The sequence below is a fragment of the Scatophagus argus genome, chromosome 6 (assembly GCF_020382885.2).
Source record: "Scatophagus argus isolate fScaArg1 chromosome 6, fScaArg1.pri, whole genome shotgun sequence".
Lineage (NCBI taxonomy): Eukaryota > Metazoa > Chordata > Actinopteri > Scatophagidae > Scatophagus > Scatophagus argus.
In genome coordinates this window covers 20,263,145-20,279,971 of record NC_058498.1, presented here as the reverse complement: position 1 = coordinate 20,279,971, position 16,827 = coordinate 20,263,145, and the positions used below count along the sequence as shown (strand labels likewise).

General features: G+C 40.2%; 2 protein-coding genes across 3 annotated transcripts; one reads left to right on the top strand and one right to left on the bottom strand.

Moving 5' to 3' along the window:
• Window positions 1-1,605: 1,605 nt before the first annotated feature.
• Window positions 1,606-2,757, bottom strand: psmb11b (proteasome 20S subunit beta 11b). Its single transcript, XM_046391971.1, has one exon. The coding sequence runs from the start codon at window positions 2,722-2,724 to the stop codon at window positions 1,606-1,608; it is 1,119 nt and encodes a 372-aa protein (XP_046247927.1). The 5' UTR covers window positions 2,725-2,757.
• A 548-nt stretch (window positions 2,758-3,305) lies between these two features.
• On the top strand, window positions 3,306-15,046 carry LOC124060878 (protein sel-1 homolog 3). 2 transcript variants are annotated; one of them, XM_046392248.1, is made up of 24 exons: window positions 3,306-3,513; window positions 5,342-5,876; window positions 5,986-6,112; window positions 6,653-6,774; window positions 6,958-7,073; window positions 7,358-7,407; window positions 7,600-7,723; window positions 7,821-7,950; window positions 8,106-8,246; window positions 8,359-8,564; window positions 8,698-8,877; window positions 10,972-11,094; window positions 11,187-11,327; window positions 11,463-11,525; window positions 11,604-11,780; window positions 11,876-12,003; window positions 12,361-12,444; window positions 12,548-12,635; window positions 12,876-12,951; window positions 13,041-13,108; window positions 13,331-13,452; window positions 13,960-14,074; window positions 14,312-14,369; window positions 14,551-15,046. In XM_046392248.1, exons 1-24 carry the CDS (start codon window positions 3,457-3,459, stop codon window positions 14,778-14,780), a joined length of 3,261 nt encoding a protein of 1,086 aa, XP_046248204.1. In that variant the 5' UTR covers window positions 3,306-3,456; the 3' UTR covers window positions 14,781-15,046. The 2 variants fall into 2 exon arrangements, with proteins under 2 accessions (XP_046248204.1, XP_046248203.1); XM_046392247.1 differs by having other exon boundaries at window positions 13,041-13,162.
• The last annotated feature ends 1,781 nt before the right edge of the window (window positions 15,047-16,827 follow it).

Sequence of the window (16,827 nt, the reverse complement as noted above, 5' to 3'; positions counted from 1 at the left end):
CACTCCTCAGATCCCTTGTATCCAGCTGGGTAGGATACAGTACGGAGGTGTATTAATACCAAGACTACTGCGCAAGCACAAAACACTGCCAAGCTGAAGCAATCAATCAGCTAGTCAGGGTGTGAGAGCATGCAGGGACACATTTACAAGTGCAAAACATACTCTGAGTTCTGACTGTGAGAAGGGGCTGTCAACTATTTTTTAGAAAATTTCTAACTCAGAAAGCAGGGTCTGTGCCATTTCACTTCTTGGTCAAATCCAATGGAGTTCGCTCTGCTCTCAGCTGCAGTTCGCATGCAAGGAGTAGAAACTGCCAAAACTGAACAAAAAGCTTTGATGAGGACAAGCAAAGGAAGCCCTAACGCCCACTGAGTCGCATCTCTACTGCCAGGCACAAAACTCCGATAGGCAATGAGGATTCTGTCCTCGCTCTCTCTCAGAACTTGTTCTGTACTTACAAGTTTGTCACTGCAAGCAAATCTGGACCACCAAATTGGTTTCCACTCATATTTTTTTTTTTTTTAGTTTTTCACTTGCTCAGTGATTCTGTCATTAATGAATTTCCTAAGATGGGAATTATGGATGAGGTTGGGGAAGAAGGGAGGCTTTCCCCCACTTACTCACAGCTACAGTCAGTCGTGCAGTAGTTCTAATGCATGTTTGAGAAGACACTCAGCTCTCTGATGTTGCACTGTAGATGTGCTGACCTGCATCGTGCAACCCTGCCTGTAATTTATTTCACGCAGTGGTAGCACATAGATGTGTACGTGCTCACATATGCACACATTAGCCATTGAGCACACTGTCATGATTTGTAAAAATAAGCCTCATCATATGTTGTAGCACAGTCCATATGCTATCAAATTTTCTCCCATATGGTTTCCCTGGAGACCTTTGAAAAAATTTTGCCAACTTACTTTGAATGCCTTAAAGGAAATTTGAAAAGGCAGTGAGGATGAACAGTTCTTTACCGTTTTCCCCAATATCCTTTGCAGTCATTGTTACTTGAATAATTACTATTATGATTAATTTACTACCAGACTGCACAAACAGAATGAACAGGCAAGTTCAGCAAAAATTCATTTATTCATTAATTTATTGAAGTGTCAAAGAACCTTCAGATGAATTCTGACAGCCAACACAAATCAGTTTTCAACTCCTCAGTGTTTATTGCTATGGCTAAATTTGCTCCCTTATACACAACAATGCATTATGATCTTCAGACTCCAGACATTTAGATTTTTGGACTGTTCATTATGGTCTTTTTTTTCCTGCATCTCTCTGTGTTTATGCCATTCAAGCACATGCAGGAGTAGGTTGTAATTATCTCTCATACTTCAATTGATTCATATTGTTTTAACGTTTAAATGCTAGCCAGCAGTGTGCTGTTAGAATGCATTTTATCATCAGCACAAACAAAACATCAGCTGTTTATTAGAGGGAAGGAAATGCATGCTCAAATCATTTGAGAAATAGCCTGGAGGATACAACTGCCTGTCCTGTTCATTAATTTAGTATCTACTGCAAAGAAGCCATCATGTCTCTCCAAAATACTCCCTGATGTTTGCTTTTCTTTTCCCTTGGCATTTTTCGTGTTTCGTGTCTTTATTCCTTCACAATCAAGTCCTGTCTCTTCGTTGTCTCTCGCCTTGCCTTTTCTCTGTAATATTCCTCTTTCAAATCCTCTCTGCTCCTGCGAATCCATCCTTTTGAGGAGATGTGATAGATGTCTACATAGTTTCCTGAGTATGCATCCCTGTGTGTGGCTCTGTACACAGCCTCTCTGGCTATTGATGTGGCCTCGTCCACTGTCAGTCCCCACTGAACCCCTTGGTCCAAAATTGAGTAGGCATAAGGTGATCCTGAACCTACGGAGAAGAGTGTTCCCTGCAGGCGAGTGCCATCACTGCACACGTAGCACAAACTGGGTCCAGAAAAACTTACTTTTTTTCTAGCAAAGTACTGTTGCCCGCTCTTTTCAAGACTGGTATCTACAGACGTTCCAAGATCTGTCATTTGACTCTTTGTTGTTTCACTATGACCACTGAGATCAATTTTTGTGCCTCCACCTACCTCTCCTCCATCCCACCCACATAATGTGGCAGCCACACACAGCTCAGTTCCCTTGAATGGGTGAAGCATGTGGGAAAGCAATTTGGCAGCTCCCCTAGTGGTTAACCGGCGGCCGTGACGGAGTTGGTAAAGCCGCAGCTCTCGAGCCAGAATCCGTTTCCAAAGGGCACAGTCGGCTGAAGTACCTGAAGTAGTGCCCACCAAGTGACTGTGAATGGGCAAGATCTTCTGGGAGGCTGGGCACGCCACGAGCCCAGAGCAACTGGACCGAGTGTCTGCTGCAGCCAGCACGCCGCCCTGAAACATGAAAGCCAAGGTGGTGGTGCCATGAGACATGGGAAAAGGCAGAGGGATGGACTGAGAGGAGGCCAGAGGGAGACCTGTGGGTAAGGAGAGGGATGGCAAGATGGAGTCTTGAGATGAGATGGTGCTGGAGCTCTGGATGGTGCTAATTTGCCCAAACTGTATAGGACTTTCACAAAGGTAGTCTGCAACTGGTGTATAAAAATTAAACAGACTTGTGCTATTGCTAAAGGGCAGAGCACTCACGTAGTCACAGCCAGTCTTTTTTCCAAAAGGCACTGAAGAACCTTTGATGGCTATACTGTCCACAAATAAGTCTTGGAAATTACACAGGTCCTGTAAAGCCATTGAATATGATGACCTCTCTCTAATCAAGTCCAGTCAAATCATATCATATTCATATCAGTAGCCTAACAGAGGTTTGTGTGTCCTGTAGAGCTGTAGACTGTGTATTTTAACATCAGTAACCCTTTATATAGGCAACAAGACTGCCTTTATCTACATGTGATCACTGAAAAAACCCATCAGCAGCAGTTACCTCATTCCTTTGATTTTAACACATCAGCAGTCAGGAGGCCATGGGTAATTAGTTTTGGCTGTGATATCAGGTTGTTTTTCAGATCAGATTTCTTCAAAGTCTTGTGTGGGTGTAGGCCATGGACACTGGGTGATGGCAAGACCTTGGTTCGAATGCATCATATTAAGTTAGACTTTGAGGTTTGATGCACCACTGTCACTGTCGGAAAAGTTCCCAAATAGATTCACAAATAAAATGAGTCAAACAACATTTTTGTGCTACAACAGAGTTATTGTAGCCAAGCCTTTTAGGTACAGTTTGTAGTCCTTCAAAGGCAACTTATGCAAATTGCTGAACTTGCAACACCAGAATATCAGGTAATCCTGTCAGGGTAAACACCCTGACAGCTCACAACTGCCACACGATTTGGAAGAACAAATCGTTCTGATACACTTCCAGGTATCAACAGTATTTTACATGTGACTTACTTTATTTCTTGAATAGATTGATGAAGAACTGAAGGATTACGTGCTTTAATTCAACATAAGCTAAAACAGGTGAAAATGAATTTGTTACACTCCATCTTTTCTGGTTATGTCTTTGCTGCTGCTATTATAATGGTAAGAAACTTTATTACACTTTATTGTAATTAATGTCTTAAGTGACTACTTACTGTAACCCTGATATTAGTTGCTGGGTGTTAAACTTGGACACATATTTTATTCATTTGTTTAGTCTTTGAATTGATATTTTTATAGTAAGAGTATTAAATGTGTGGCATTTAGCAGGATTTAATGCCAGCAATGGAATATTAATAATTGTGTTTTCATTAGTGTATAACTAAGAATTGTTTTATTGTTGTTAACTTGGAATGAATTTCAGTTGGTTGCAATCTGACTCTGAATCCAAAACAGTGTACCTTTAAATGCTGTTGGTTATTTGAAAGGTTATTTGATGTGATGAACCTACTGATAATTACCACCTGAATCTGCAGCTTCCCTGGGTTTACAGAATTTTGTAGTGAGTTTCAGCTCGCTGTCTAGCTGTCTGCCCCACAACTTTACTTTTGTAGCTGGCAGCTGTTGTCAGCAAGAAGGCTCTAAAAAAACAAAAAACACTACCTGCTCAGCAAAGGGCAGACAGGCACAGTTAGAGAATAGGTGGTAAACATAGTGGATCATTTAGCAGCTGAAGAACCAGATATTTCCCTCAGAAGCTGGCACAATAGAAAAAACACAGAGCTAGAAAAGACTGAATATTATTTACAAGTTGGTCAAAAACACAACTAATTGAATGCTAATGTTGCTTACTAACTGTGGGATGTAGACAGTTTAACACACGATTGACACATTAACACTTTAACATTTACCACATCAACCTGAAAGTAATGATAACCTCAGAAGAGATCCCATAGAAAAGTTCAAGAAAGTGGCAGAGAGATGGGGTGGTTAAAAAGACATAACTTAGCCAAACCATTTAGTTTTCATCCTTCAAGTTTTTTCTCTCTTAAAAACCAATACATATTGTTGAAAATGGTTGAAAATATTGTTGAAAATACTTCAGATATAGCGTACATCTCACCTTTGTGCTGCTTGGTGAAGTTGGTTTTTGGTTATGGCATGGGCTCTTTGTTGCCTCTGGGTTGGAAGCACCCACAACATCTCTGGCCTCAGGGAGCAGTGATGAAGCCATTACGGCTTAACATGCCACAATGAGATGAAGAAGATGCTACACTCTATGCTGCGTTCCCAATGGAGCTACATGGTGACACACTATATGGACAAAAGCTTTGGGACACATGAACATCCCACCAACAGGAACTTTAATGACTTTGCATTCTAAATACACAGACAGCTTTGCAGCTACAGCAGCCTCCACTCTTCTGGGAAGGATTTCCACAACATTTTGGAGGGTTTCTGTGGGAATATTTGCCCATTTATGCAGTAGAAGATTTGAGAGATCAGGCAATGATGTTGGACCAGAAGGCCTGACTCACAATCTCAGTTCCAGTTCATCCCAGAGGTGTTGGATGGGGTTGAGGTCAGGACTCTGTGTGGGCCAGTCAAGTTCTTCCACACCAAACTCATCCAGCCATGTCTTTATGGACTTTGCTTTGTGGACTGGGACACAGTCATGCTGGAATAGAAAAGGACCTTCACTAAACAGTTGCCACAAAGTTGGAAGCATAGCATTGTCCAACATGTCTTGGTATGCTGAAGCAGCCCCATACCAATACTTTGGTCTACATAGTATAAGTCAGTGTTTGTGCTCACAACTTTTTTCTGCTTGCCCCAGGTGGCCAAAAACTCACTTTGTGCCAGTTTAACCAAGGAAACATCCTCTTGAAAATATAAAGTGTTGCAACATATCCATGTGTCTTGCTTAATTTGTTTAAGTGAAAAAGACTGCATGCTTTGTTTACTTTCATTTAATTTTCACTTTCCCCAGGGACACAATGTGTTACCAGCCATTTCAACCTCCACATCCCAGACTGGTGAGAGCCTGCTTGACAATTTTATAGGGTTTGACTCAGCCCCCGACAAAGTGGTAGATGGTTCAGTGGTCCGTGTGCGGTATCACTGCTCCAAGCCATGTCAGCTTGCAGTGGAGACAGTGGTGTCTACATTAAGGGAGACAGATTTAGTGGTCTTCAGGAGGAAATGGATCAGCAGCACAGCCCGTGTCTACAGGATCCACCATGTGTTGCTCAGATGGCCTCCATCCATTTTATATCAACATGGCTTTTTCAACAGGCGTGTTTTGGATGCCCAAAATGCGACAGTTCGTGCTTGGTTAGACCACCTTAATGATGGCAGTAAACCCAGGACATACCATGGCTCCATGCTGAGGATTTATAAAGTGCTGTGGATAAAACCACTCTCAGAGCGTCCAACCAAACCTCCCACTGTGTGCCCTTCATGGTCTGCTCAACTCATGTGGCAGATGACCAGATACAGAATCCATCAGTGTCCTCATGAGTCAGGTAAGCCCTTTAGTCACATTTTTTATTGCCCAAATTCCATCTTTAATGCCAAAATCTTTATTAGTTTGTATGTCATCTTATCACCTTTTGCTATTTTGCCTTTCCGTAGACACAGTGGATATACTTAAGTTCCCACTGGCAAGTACTGGTGAGAACTTTGGAGTGGTCCGCAGATTCCAGCCTTTTAATGACAGAGCCCTGGAGAGAGCACGCGTTCATGCTGTGACGCAGCCCAGGTTGGACTTAAGCTTCACTCAGTAACCTCTCATTTTGTTCATTTTAACTGGAGCTTCTTCTGAATTAAGTTCAACTACACAGGAAGAAGAAAAAAATCAAATCAAAATGTTGTGTCTTCAAATGTTGTGAGGTTAGAGTTAAGGATTGCAGAATTTTTAGACGTTAAATACTACAGGCATGTATAATAAAAACAAATGATCCTAATAACAACCAAATGTTGGCTCACCTATGGTTTAATGTGTTGATATCAGCAAGTTCATAGGCCACAGGTGATTGGGGTGACAGTGACTGTTCCATTTTCAGTAATGGCAGCTGTTATAAGAAACTCCACTTTTAGTTTTACTTCACCGTCCTTACAAATGACTTCACAAGCTTCACAAAGCCTCTTCACCAGAGCATATAAGCTTTTTATTTACGGTCAGTGACAGACAGCGAGGTCAGTCATTTTTAGCAGATAGCGCTGTGTTTTAAATTCCGCCTCGCGCTTCAGTGGCTGAAGAAATGATTTGTCAAATCATGTTTTGTTGCGTGGTTTTCAGCGTCACCTTGTCTGTGTGGATCTACCTACTGAAATGGTGTCACGAGAAGCTGTGTGGGATCATCCATCATGTCGATAGGAACAATTCATACAACTCTGTTGTGATGCAGCTTACTGACACAGGTGGGTCACAGCAGCTTGTGTGTACACCTGATACCGGTTTAGGGGATTAAACAGGGGTATCATGAGATGATTGTGAGTGACAATGTGTGTTTTGTGACACTGTGTAACAGACTGTGTTATGTATTAATAAAGAGCACTGGATCTCCTGTGGTGAGATATATGACTGTTATATCTCCTGTGCAGGGGATGTCATAATTCAAGCACGTGTGACAACAGGAGAAGATGAAGCTTTTCGAGCCAGTGTGGTGTTGCCCCTGTGGAAATGGATTAGATTAGACTGTTACATACAGGAATCAAAGGTATAGAACCTCAGTGTGTGCCTCTCGGGGGGCGGGATAAGGAATTGAAAAACTACAGCTCAGAGCAACATCTTACAGTCATCCTTTCTCTTCTGACTTTCATTTGGTGCCTTTGCCGTATTTGATGTCCTTTTGGAACAGCTGTAAGATCCTGAAAGATGGTTCCTTTCCAGCTGGGAAACTCCAGGCGATTGCAGTGTGTACTGCAATTTGGAGTTGTTCACAGCTGAGTAGGTTTTTTTCTATGTGTCTTAAGCTCATGCATTACAATCTCTGACTTTCAGGTGCTGCTCGACGCAACATGGGATGATGAAACCTACAGATATGTATACAAGTAAGACATATAAAAAGAAAATATGCCTTGTGTTTGATCATTCAAATGTTGTGAAATGAGAAAAACACAACTGAACTGTTGCCCTTACAAAACACCTGGTAGTCCAGTTATAGAATATGGCAATAGAACAGTGTGACTGATACATGCACAATGATCACGAGAGCTGGTTTGAGCTGTGTTGATTTCTTATAGATTTCAGGACAGTCTCCATTATGATGACACTGATGGATACTTCGTCATCGGAGGAAGCAAGTACATACCAGGCATCCACGGGTATTTTGGACCTATCAAATACTATCGTTTTGGAAGTGAACAGGTAAAGTGACTGTTTTCCTATCATAAGTAGAATACCGTTGTCTTTTTGTTTTATTACAGTGTGTTGAAATACAATGTTATCTTACCCTTTGTCACAGGTAAAAAACCCGGAGTCCATATTACAGGAACTGGACAGGACTTATCAGGAGTGTCAGGAAATAAAAGCATTTACGAGAGCTTTTCTGCATCAAGTAACTGAGAGTCACCGGCCGTCGCTAATCAGCGAAGGTGAAATGTTATTTTGACAAGACCATCAAAGGAGTGTTAAAACCATGCTACAGGGATCCACCTTAAATACATCTCACACACAGAGTGTCAACACAACAACAGCATATCTATGAAACACGGAAAGATTGCTGTTGACAGGCCATGTTTTATTTCAGGTGTCTGTACCCCTCACTTCATTAGACTGTGGGGTCAGCTTGGAGAGGAAGTCAGCACACAAACGTGGACCTGGGAAAAACAACTTAATTATAGCACACTTTTCCATTTCTTGCAAACAAAAGAGAAGGAAATCAGAACAGGTATCATAGATTGTTGAACTGTTTTACCACATCTGTAGAACACCTGTATAAATGATACATAACTCACATTATTATTCACAGTTTTGACAGTTTTTGGTATTGTTTTGTGCAGGCTCTTTAGGCATGAAGGATCTCAGGAGTGCTTTGTTTGAGCAGGCAGTTAGTACAGTGTTTACAGTGGAGCAGACAGAAAGCAAAATCACTTCCAAATCAATAGCTTTACTTAAAGCATCCTCCTGCTTTGGAAATCACAAAGCATCTCTGTTGTTGGCCACGATCTATCTCTCTGGCCTGGGACACGCAGCTGATCGACAACAGGTAGAGTCAGTTCCTTCTTTGTTCCTTAATTACTGCTGTATCACTTGTAACATCACTTCTAGATAGATAGATAGATACTTTATTGATCCCGACAGAAATTCAAGAACCAGTGACTGACTCGCTTGTGTTTCAGGGTTATCTCTATAGTTTGATAGGCGCAGCAGGAGATAATCGTTTTGCCCTGATGCATGCAGGGTACAAGCACACACAAGGAATTGATGGATTTCCAATAGACTTGGACATGGCTTACAGCTACTATTCTAATGCTGGAGCGCAGAGCAGCATTGACATTTCCAGGATCCATGAAGATGAGGTATGTTTACTTAAAGTGTATTATTATTTTTAGGAATGGCAATTTCAGTCCTCTACTTTAGTTTTGACAACTACTGAATGGGTTTGAGCAGACATTCTCAGCCCCGAGAGGAGAAACTGTAAACTCCTGAGTTCAAAATTTCAATTTGTTCAATACTTTTGCAATACAACCACCTACTTGCAAGACAGTTGTCATCCCCACTGACCTCAGCTGTACTTTGTGTTTTGTGCTAAAGCAAATGTTAGCATGATAACTGCTAATTTAATGCTAAATAATGCTAAGCTAAGCTAAGGTGAATATGGTGAACAACAATATGTATGCTAATATATTAGCATGCTAGAACTGAGTAAGAAGTTAGATGTTAGTTTTGATCTCTAAGCACCACTGTGCCTAAGCACATCACAGAGCTGCTAGGCATGATTCGCCTTAGTCTTTTTTGTTTACTAGTTGGTTTATTATACTAGAAATACTTGTATTAGTTGGAATAGGGAAATGATAAACCAGTTAAGTATCACCCTTTCTTATGAAGGAATTGCTAAAGTTGTTAGTGCGGATCGAGCATTTGTTTACACTATAACACTCAATTTATCCCAGTACATTTAAAGAAATAGTTGGCATTTTCATTTCTGGAAATGTGCTTATTTGTTTTCCTGATGAGTGTTAGACGAGAAATCTGTTAACTTTCTGACTATTTCTGAATATGAAGTGATCAGCCGGTTAGCTTAGATTATCAAAAATACTGGAAACATGGTTAAACTAGTAGCTTGGCACTGTCTGAAGATGACCACTGCACCCAGCCAAGAAATTACTCAGAGTATCAAATAACAAATTGTCATTTTTATATTTTGTTTTTTGGACATATTGAACAAACAAGTTGTAGCATGTTGATTAGTGAGTTTTAAAGACGAAGCTCTCAACACCATCCCCCTCCATTAGTAATGACTGACATGCCCTTGAGCAAGGCATCTAACCCCCCCAACTGTTCCCCGGGTGCCTGACATGGCAAACACACAGACATCCACATGCAGATAGACACAAACTGTACACCTGAGTAAAAGCACATTGCAGTGGGGATACAAAAGTGACTCCAAAATATGATTAATAGTGTGTTTGTTGGTCCAGCAAGAGAGAATAGGTGGATCTTAAATCTTAATTTAAAAATGTGAATGAGTAAGCTGTCACGATGAATAGGAGAAGAGCGCTTCAAAGATAAGGAGCCCGCTATAAGAAAACTCTGCTTAGACTGATTTCCTGTTTATCCTTGGTATATTTAAATAAGCTGCATCAAATGAATAGAGGTTCATGAAGACAATAGAAAGACCATATTATCTTCTACAGCTTGAATAGGCAGCCAATACCCAGAGAAAATAATTGTGTTTAAGTTTATTAGTGAGAACTCTAGCTACAACATTCTGACCAGCTTGGAGCCTTTCTGAGTAGGTGACAGTTCATTAATCCATTTGGATCCAATCTTCCTGACACCCAATTTTCTCAATCAGCTTCTTATTATAAGTCATAGGGTCCTATATGACAGTTTTATTTATCTTGGTCGAGTGATATCTGCTGTGCTGTTTTGTCCGAGCTCTTCTGACCATTTTAGGCCTGGCAGAACTCCATTGAAAACTGAAACACGTTACGAAATCCTGGTAAAGCAGATTAATTACATTTTAAATAAATAATACCTTACATATGCTTTAATCATCAGTTTAATCTGATGATCTTTCACACACAATTTGGCACAGTTCACCAGTAGCCAGTCCAAAATAGAGGAAGTTATTATAGCTTGTTAGCTGTGTTGTACAATTCACTTTTATTTAACCTCCTCCGCTGGAGTCAGAACTGTTTCACAAAAAAGCAATGGTTTGAAAAAGGTCAGAGACAGGAGTGGTGGTGCAAATACAGCACGTGTTTTAAATGAGCTATGTGAACTTATTGCCTCATTAGTGATTGAGCAATGCTAATTAGCCTTTAATTTATTAACTGACTGTTACCAAGCCCATTAGCTCAGAGTTTAATTTTCCAAGTATTAGTTGTTATAGCAGCAATACTTATAGTAGCTTACTATGTTAAAGTTTCATTGTGTTTCTCTTAAAGCAATACACACCTGAACACATCTATCTAAACAATCAAGAGGATTTAAACGGCCTCACACACCTGACAAATGACCTCTTTCAGTACCTGAAATTCCAAGCAGAGAGAGGAGACACACAAGCTCAGGTATGTTTGAGTTAAATACTACTTTTAAGTTGTCTATTGTCATCAGTAGATATGTGTTTAGAATAGACCAATAAAAACTCTGTTATCTTTAGAAACATTTAGGAACAATGCTTTACAGGGGACAGCACGGAGTTTTGAAAGACACAGTGAGTGCAGCGAAGTGGTTTGAAAGAAGAGCTGCACAGATGAAGGATCCTTCAGCAATGTACGACTATGCCATCCTACTGATGAAGGTCATAAAGACTCAACCTATTTTACAGTTAATTTGAACACTGGGTATTTGTGTGTGTGTGTATGGGTGTGAGAGAGTGTGTGAATGTCTGTGTTTTGACAGTTATTGATTTACTGATTGATGTTGATTCCTTCAGGGCCAGGGAGTAAAAAAAAACTACACCCGAGGTTTTCAGCTGCTGAAGAAAGCTGCAGCAATGGTACGTGCGTTCTCCTAATAATCAGTCCTGTTTATAGTTTGTGCCTTCTCTATACCAGCTTCTCTTTCCTTGCTTTAGGGCTCAATTAACGCCTTGAATGGTTTGGGCTGGTACCATGGGACTATACTGAACGACCATAAAAATGCAGTGAAATACTTTGAACAAGCAGCGCGAAATGGGAGTGATGATGGCATGTTCAACCTGGGAATTTATTATCTCAATGGAAAAAACCCAAACAGTCCACAGAGGAATGAGGTTCAAGTGCCATACAATGTCGAAATTTGTGAAAACTTTTCATAAGTTTTATCAGTGATTTGGTACAAACGCTTGATTTTCTGTATGATCCACAGACGGCGGCATTCCAGCAGTTTCTGAATGCATCACGGTTTGGACATGTAGCTGCATCTGTGGAGGTAGCTTGGTACCTTTCAACAGGAAGCCTGGAAGGGGTGTCTCGGGACGTGGAGAAGGCTGTAATGTAAGAGGCTTTCATTAGCTTGGTGAAGAAAGCTTTGTTATGGGCTGTTGCACTGTAGCCTGCAGCTCAGTGGCATCTAATTTCAATGACAGTGGCTAATTCAAGGTCAGAACCTACCATTTGCATATCTAAAAATAAGAGTCACTGTCACTGCATTATTGTCTGGCACAGAGAGATTCTGCTTACCATTGTTCCTCTGGTATATTATGAATTTAAAGGAGCTCCTGCTACAGCTAAAGAGGCTTTTATTTGGAATGACCTCAACAAATCAGAAACTATTTTTAGATCATGTTAAAATATTTTTGTGGTGAAAATTATAATACATAATTCATCACCCATCCTTTACTCTCTGTGCAGAATGCTAAAAACGGTCTGTGAACAGAATGGACACCTTGGATTTATGATCAGAGAGGGTCTCCAGGCCTACCTCCGGGACTCTTGGTAGGGACATTAATTTTAATTACTTTTCAAATGTCTGCGTTTAATCATTTTCTTTACTATTTGTCTCTGCTTCTTCACATTTGTTTCATTGTGTTACAAACAGGCAGGAGGCATTTGTGAAGTACGTTTTGGCAGCTGAAACCGGTCTGGGTTTGGCCCAGAGCAATGTTGCGCACCTGTGTGAAGTAAATGTATGTTGTTTATCTGGTTTTAACCCTTTGTGTCTGTCCTCAACAAGACAAGCACTGGTCTTTCTGTCTCATTTTCAGCAGCAAGTCTCAATGCCAACTGTCAAAGAATAAACTGCACATAATTTCAATCACATACTAAAATAAGAAAATTATGCCAGAGGGAAATTGCTAGCAGATGATAGCATAACCTTCATCATTGCTTTGCTTTTTCTCACCCTGTGCTCATTCTCCCAAATGCAGGAAGTGAATTTCAGTCATGATTGTCAGAGGAGATATCTTAACCACTCCATATTAAACTATGATCCCCATCCAGCCGGTGAGTTCCTCTCATTTCATTTTGATTTAACCTCTTCCTCTCCTTGTCAATCCGGTTGATAAACAGAAAGTATTTATCTTCTTTTATAGCTCTGCTGAAAATGGGAGACTACTACTACTACTGTTCCTCCAGCATGCGGCAAGACTCATTATCTTTGGTTGGTCAGGCCATATCAATGTATGGGAGGGCAGCTCTAGCAGGCAGCCCTCAGGTGACAGATTTACTCAGGCTGTAATCTCATCACCTTATGATAAACTTAATTAAACTTCCACAGACTCAGGCACACCGCAATAAAAACAACAAACAGAGACTTTGGAGACTTTCGCCGTGAATAACCCATCAGCCCGTGTAATGATTTTATTTTCACACTTACTCACAGGGAATGTACAACTTGGTCGTTTTGGCACAACAAGGGCACATTCTTCCGCTCAGCTTCCACGCCTTGTTTAATGTGTCACATCATGATGAGCAGGACATTGTGGTGGAGAAGATCTTAAAAAGGTGCTTGTTTAATGCGTGACATTCTCCAAAACAGACCATTTTATGAATATTATTTAGGTGATATAAGACTTTTTATAGTACTTAGTGGTAATAATACTTGCAATATAATGTTGGGGTGGGAGCTTGTTTTCTTTCTTGCCAAAATTTAGATCAAGATAGTAAATATGTATGGTAAAAAGAAAGACTACAAAGACTCCACTGGCAGCCTCTTGGCCAGTCATTAAACAAACAAGATGTATTGTGTTAATTAGTGAGCTGGTAGGCAGAATTGGTTCTCCTTGGACAGAGCCGGGGTAGTTGTTTCCCCATACTTCCTGTCTTGGTGCCCTCACGTCTGCTCTGCTCATACTGCTGTTACTCACTGATATCATTTTTGTCATTTTAATCATGCGTGTTATTATTTTTTTATTTTTTTGCATCTGTCCTCAACGAGACAGTCGCTTCTTTTTTTTAAATCTAATTTTCAGTACAAGTTTGAAATAAATGCCTGTTGTTTTATCGCCTCAGATGTCTGGAGATTGAGAATGAAGAAACAGTAACACCCTGCTTCTTAGCTCTGCTCGGAGTTCAGATGGGAAAAGCCTTGAGGAGAATGACTCAGAACAGTGCACAGCTCCTCTTGGTAAGCGTAAGGCAAATTTACTGTATGTAGTTAGAGGAAAATTCCACACGCTGCAAACTATGCTCCTACAGTATATTACAATCCTTTGATAACTGATCTGCCTTTAATAATTGAAATATGGGAAAATGCAAACTGGACTTTCTTCATGAATAAGACATTAAGGATACTATAGGCTGCTGTTTTGAGAAAGAAAAAATGTGATGATTTATTTAAATAATTCTTCTTATTTCTCTACAGGTATATGCATCTCTTCTGTCTGTCATTGTCATTGCTGTCATCCTGCCTTTACAGAGCTGTAAGTAATTGTGCTCCTCTCTACCGCAGCCACTTGCACATACTTGCCACAAGATGGTGCAATTTCCCCACATATTAATTTCCTACTGCTTCCTCTGTCTTGCCCATCAGAAGATAATCTAATTGTATTTGTTTGCCATAACAAGCTACTTTTCATCCTCCTCATCTGCCAATTAACACAGATCAAAGGGTTCCCTGTCACCGTGTGGCTGCGCTGAGGACAAGGACATCATCTGTCAGTCAAGATGGTGTCCATGTGAATAGAGAACAAGATGGCAGAGCAGCAGGGAATCAATGGCTTACCATCCTGAATGGTGAGCAGTGGTGTCGGCAGAGGGGAGATTTGGCTGTGACTCTGTCGGGCGTGTGCCTGTGTGCTTTCTGGACCACACTCCTCTATCATCTCTTATGACATAAAATACCCAGCCCAATGATCCAATACCCACAGCAAAAGCCCCAGACACTACATATTGTAAGAGCATACATTTAGTGGATGAGTTAGAGCTATTCATGGGACACATTTGTGTTTCGGAGACATGTGAGTCATTTTAAGTTACTGGAAAGAGAGAAGTGCTAATCAGAATGTGGGCGTGCTGCTTCATTACAGTGGTGATGTTCCTCAGTAACCTTTATTCCTCTGTTTTGGTTGTCGAAAATAAATAAATGAAAAAAAACAAACAAAAAAAAAACTTGTAATGTGGTTCATTTAATTAATGCTGAGTCCAACACACTGTTTATATTGTCTTGGAGACATGGTGCGTGGGGAGGAGTTTATGTCACTGAAATATGTCAAGCTGTGTTCCAATAGGTCAGCTATTAAGATTTGTTCCTGGTCCTATCAGTGACATGTTGATGATAAGTGTCTCACAGGAGACTGGACATGCAACAGCAGCATGCAGGGACACTTTAACATTTTGTCCAAGGCCAGAGCAATGGAATTTCAGAAGTTATTGATTCAGCCTCTGGCCGGGCAGGTGCTCCTGGTCGATAAGACACAAGATAAGACGGTATCAGCTTTGGCCATCTTTATGGCAGACAACAACAAGAAAAGTTTGGCTAGAAAGGATGAGTTACTATAGCAATGGAAGACACCTCAAATTCATCTTTAGAGACCTTGCTGGGGTATTAATCAAAAAGTAGTGAGTCTCTGTGTTGCTGTTGTGACCGTGTTCACGACATAATGGGCAATATCTTTTGAGGGATTTTGTTTTTATGGCTGCCAACAAATATAAGGAATAGGCAGTGCTACTCAGTGATTAACAGTTATTTACAGCTCTGGGCGACTTGTGATGATGGGCAGTTTATAGCAGTGAGTGTTGCTACCTGGTATTCATGGAGCTGTCATTAGTTAAATAAGGAGTTTCACAGTGTAAACAGCACCATGTGGAGCTCCCTCAGTTTAGAGTGAAGTCGCTATGTAATTTGGGGATGGAATAATGATCTCCCTCTTCCCTTCTCTATCTCTGGTCCTTATGTTGTCTCTGTCTGTCTCTTTCTTTAAAGGAACAGGTCACAAATACAAAAACGCTGCATACTGTTACACATGTTGTAATCTTTAAGACATTTATGTGGTATTATTACAGGTATTGCAATTACTTAACACTGAATCTCAATTGTAAAAATGTTGTATGTCAAGGCTTTTGCTTCATCTCTTTAAAATTAACCAAACTAAGGGTTATTAATACACAATAAAGAAATTTCCAGCCCTAAAACATTTGAGGTATATGAAAACAGTTACCAGTGTGGGAAGGTTGGTCAGAAGGTTAATTTATTTGTTAGGTGAGATGTCTGACATGCTTAGTTGTTTTACACTTTGGTTTTTGTATTGTTAAGTAAGTGAATTTAGTAAGGAAAGAGTATTTCTCAAAAAGTCAAATTAATCCTTTAAGGTAAAGTAATTTAGATAGCATCACTAGATTTCTAAGCACATCTGCTCTGGGCACCCTGACATCTGCTCTTGCACTTATTATAGTTAACTGCTCACTGACATCTTATCATTTCACTGCCAAATTAAACTGATTTATTGACTATGCAAACATTCCATGAGGATTCTGAGTCAAATCAAAGTTTCTGTACTTATACTTCGTATACTGAGACTCATTATGTACTATATACTTTATAATTGTGAAATCCCACAAATCTGTGCATGCAAATCTAATATTCAATTCTGTCATATTATGTGTGTCATGACTTTTTGAAAATGACACTGATAAACATTTTTACATTGATTGAAGTTGTGTACATGAAAACAAATGAACTAGATAGAAATTATTCAAGTGGTTTCAAATTATTTTGACAGCCTTGATTTCAATGTGACTTTTTAACAGGTGATAAAACATTGGTTGATTGTGACCTTGAATTGTTGCACTATGGTTCTCATATTTGTGATGAACTCTGACCAGTTTCACTACACACTGACAGAATCTCTAAATGGGCTTACAGATTTCGTGGATCAAGTT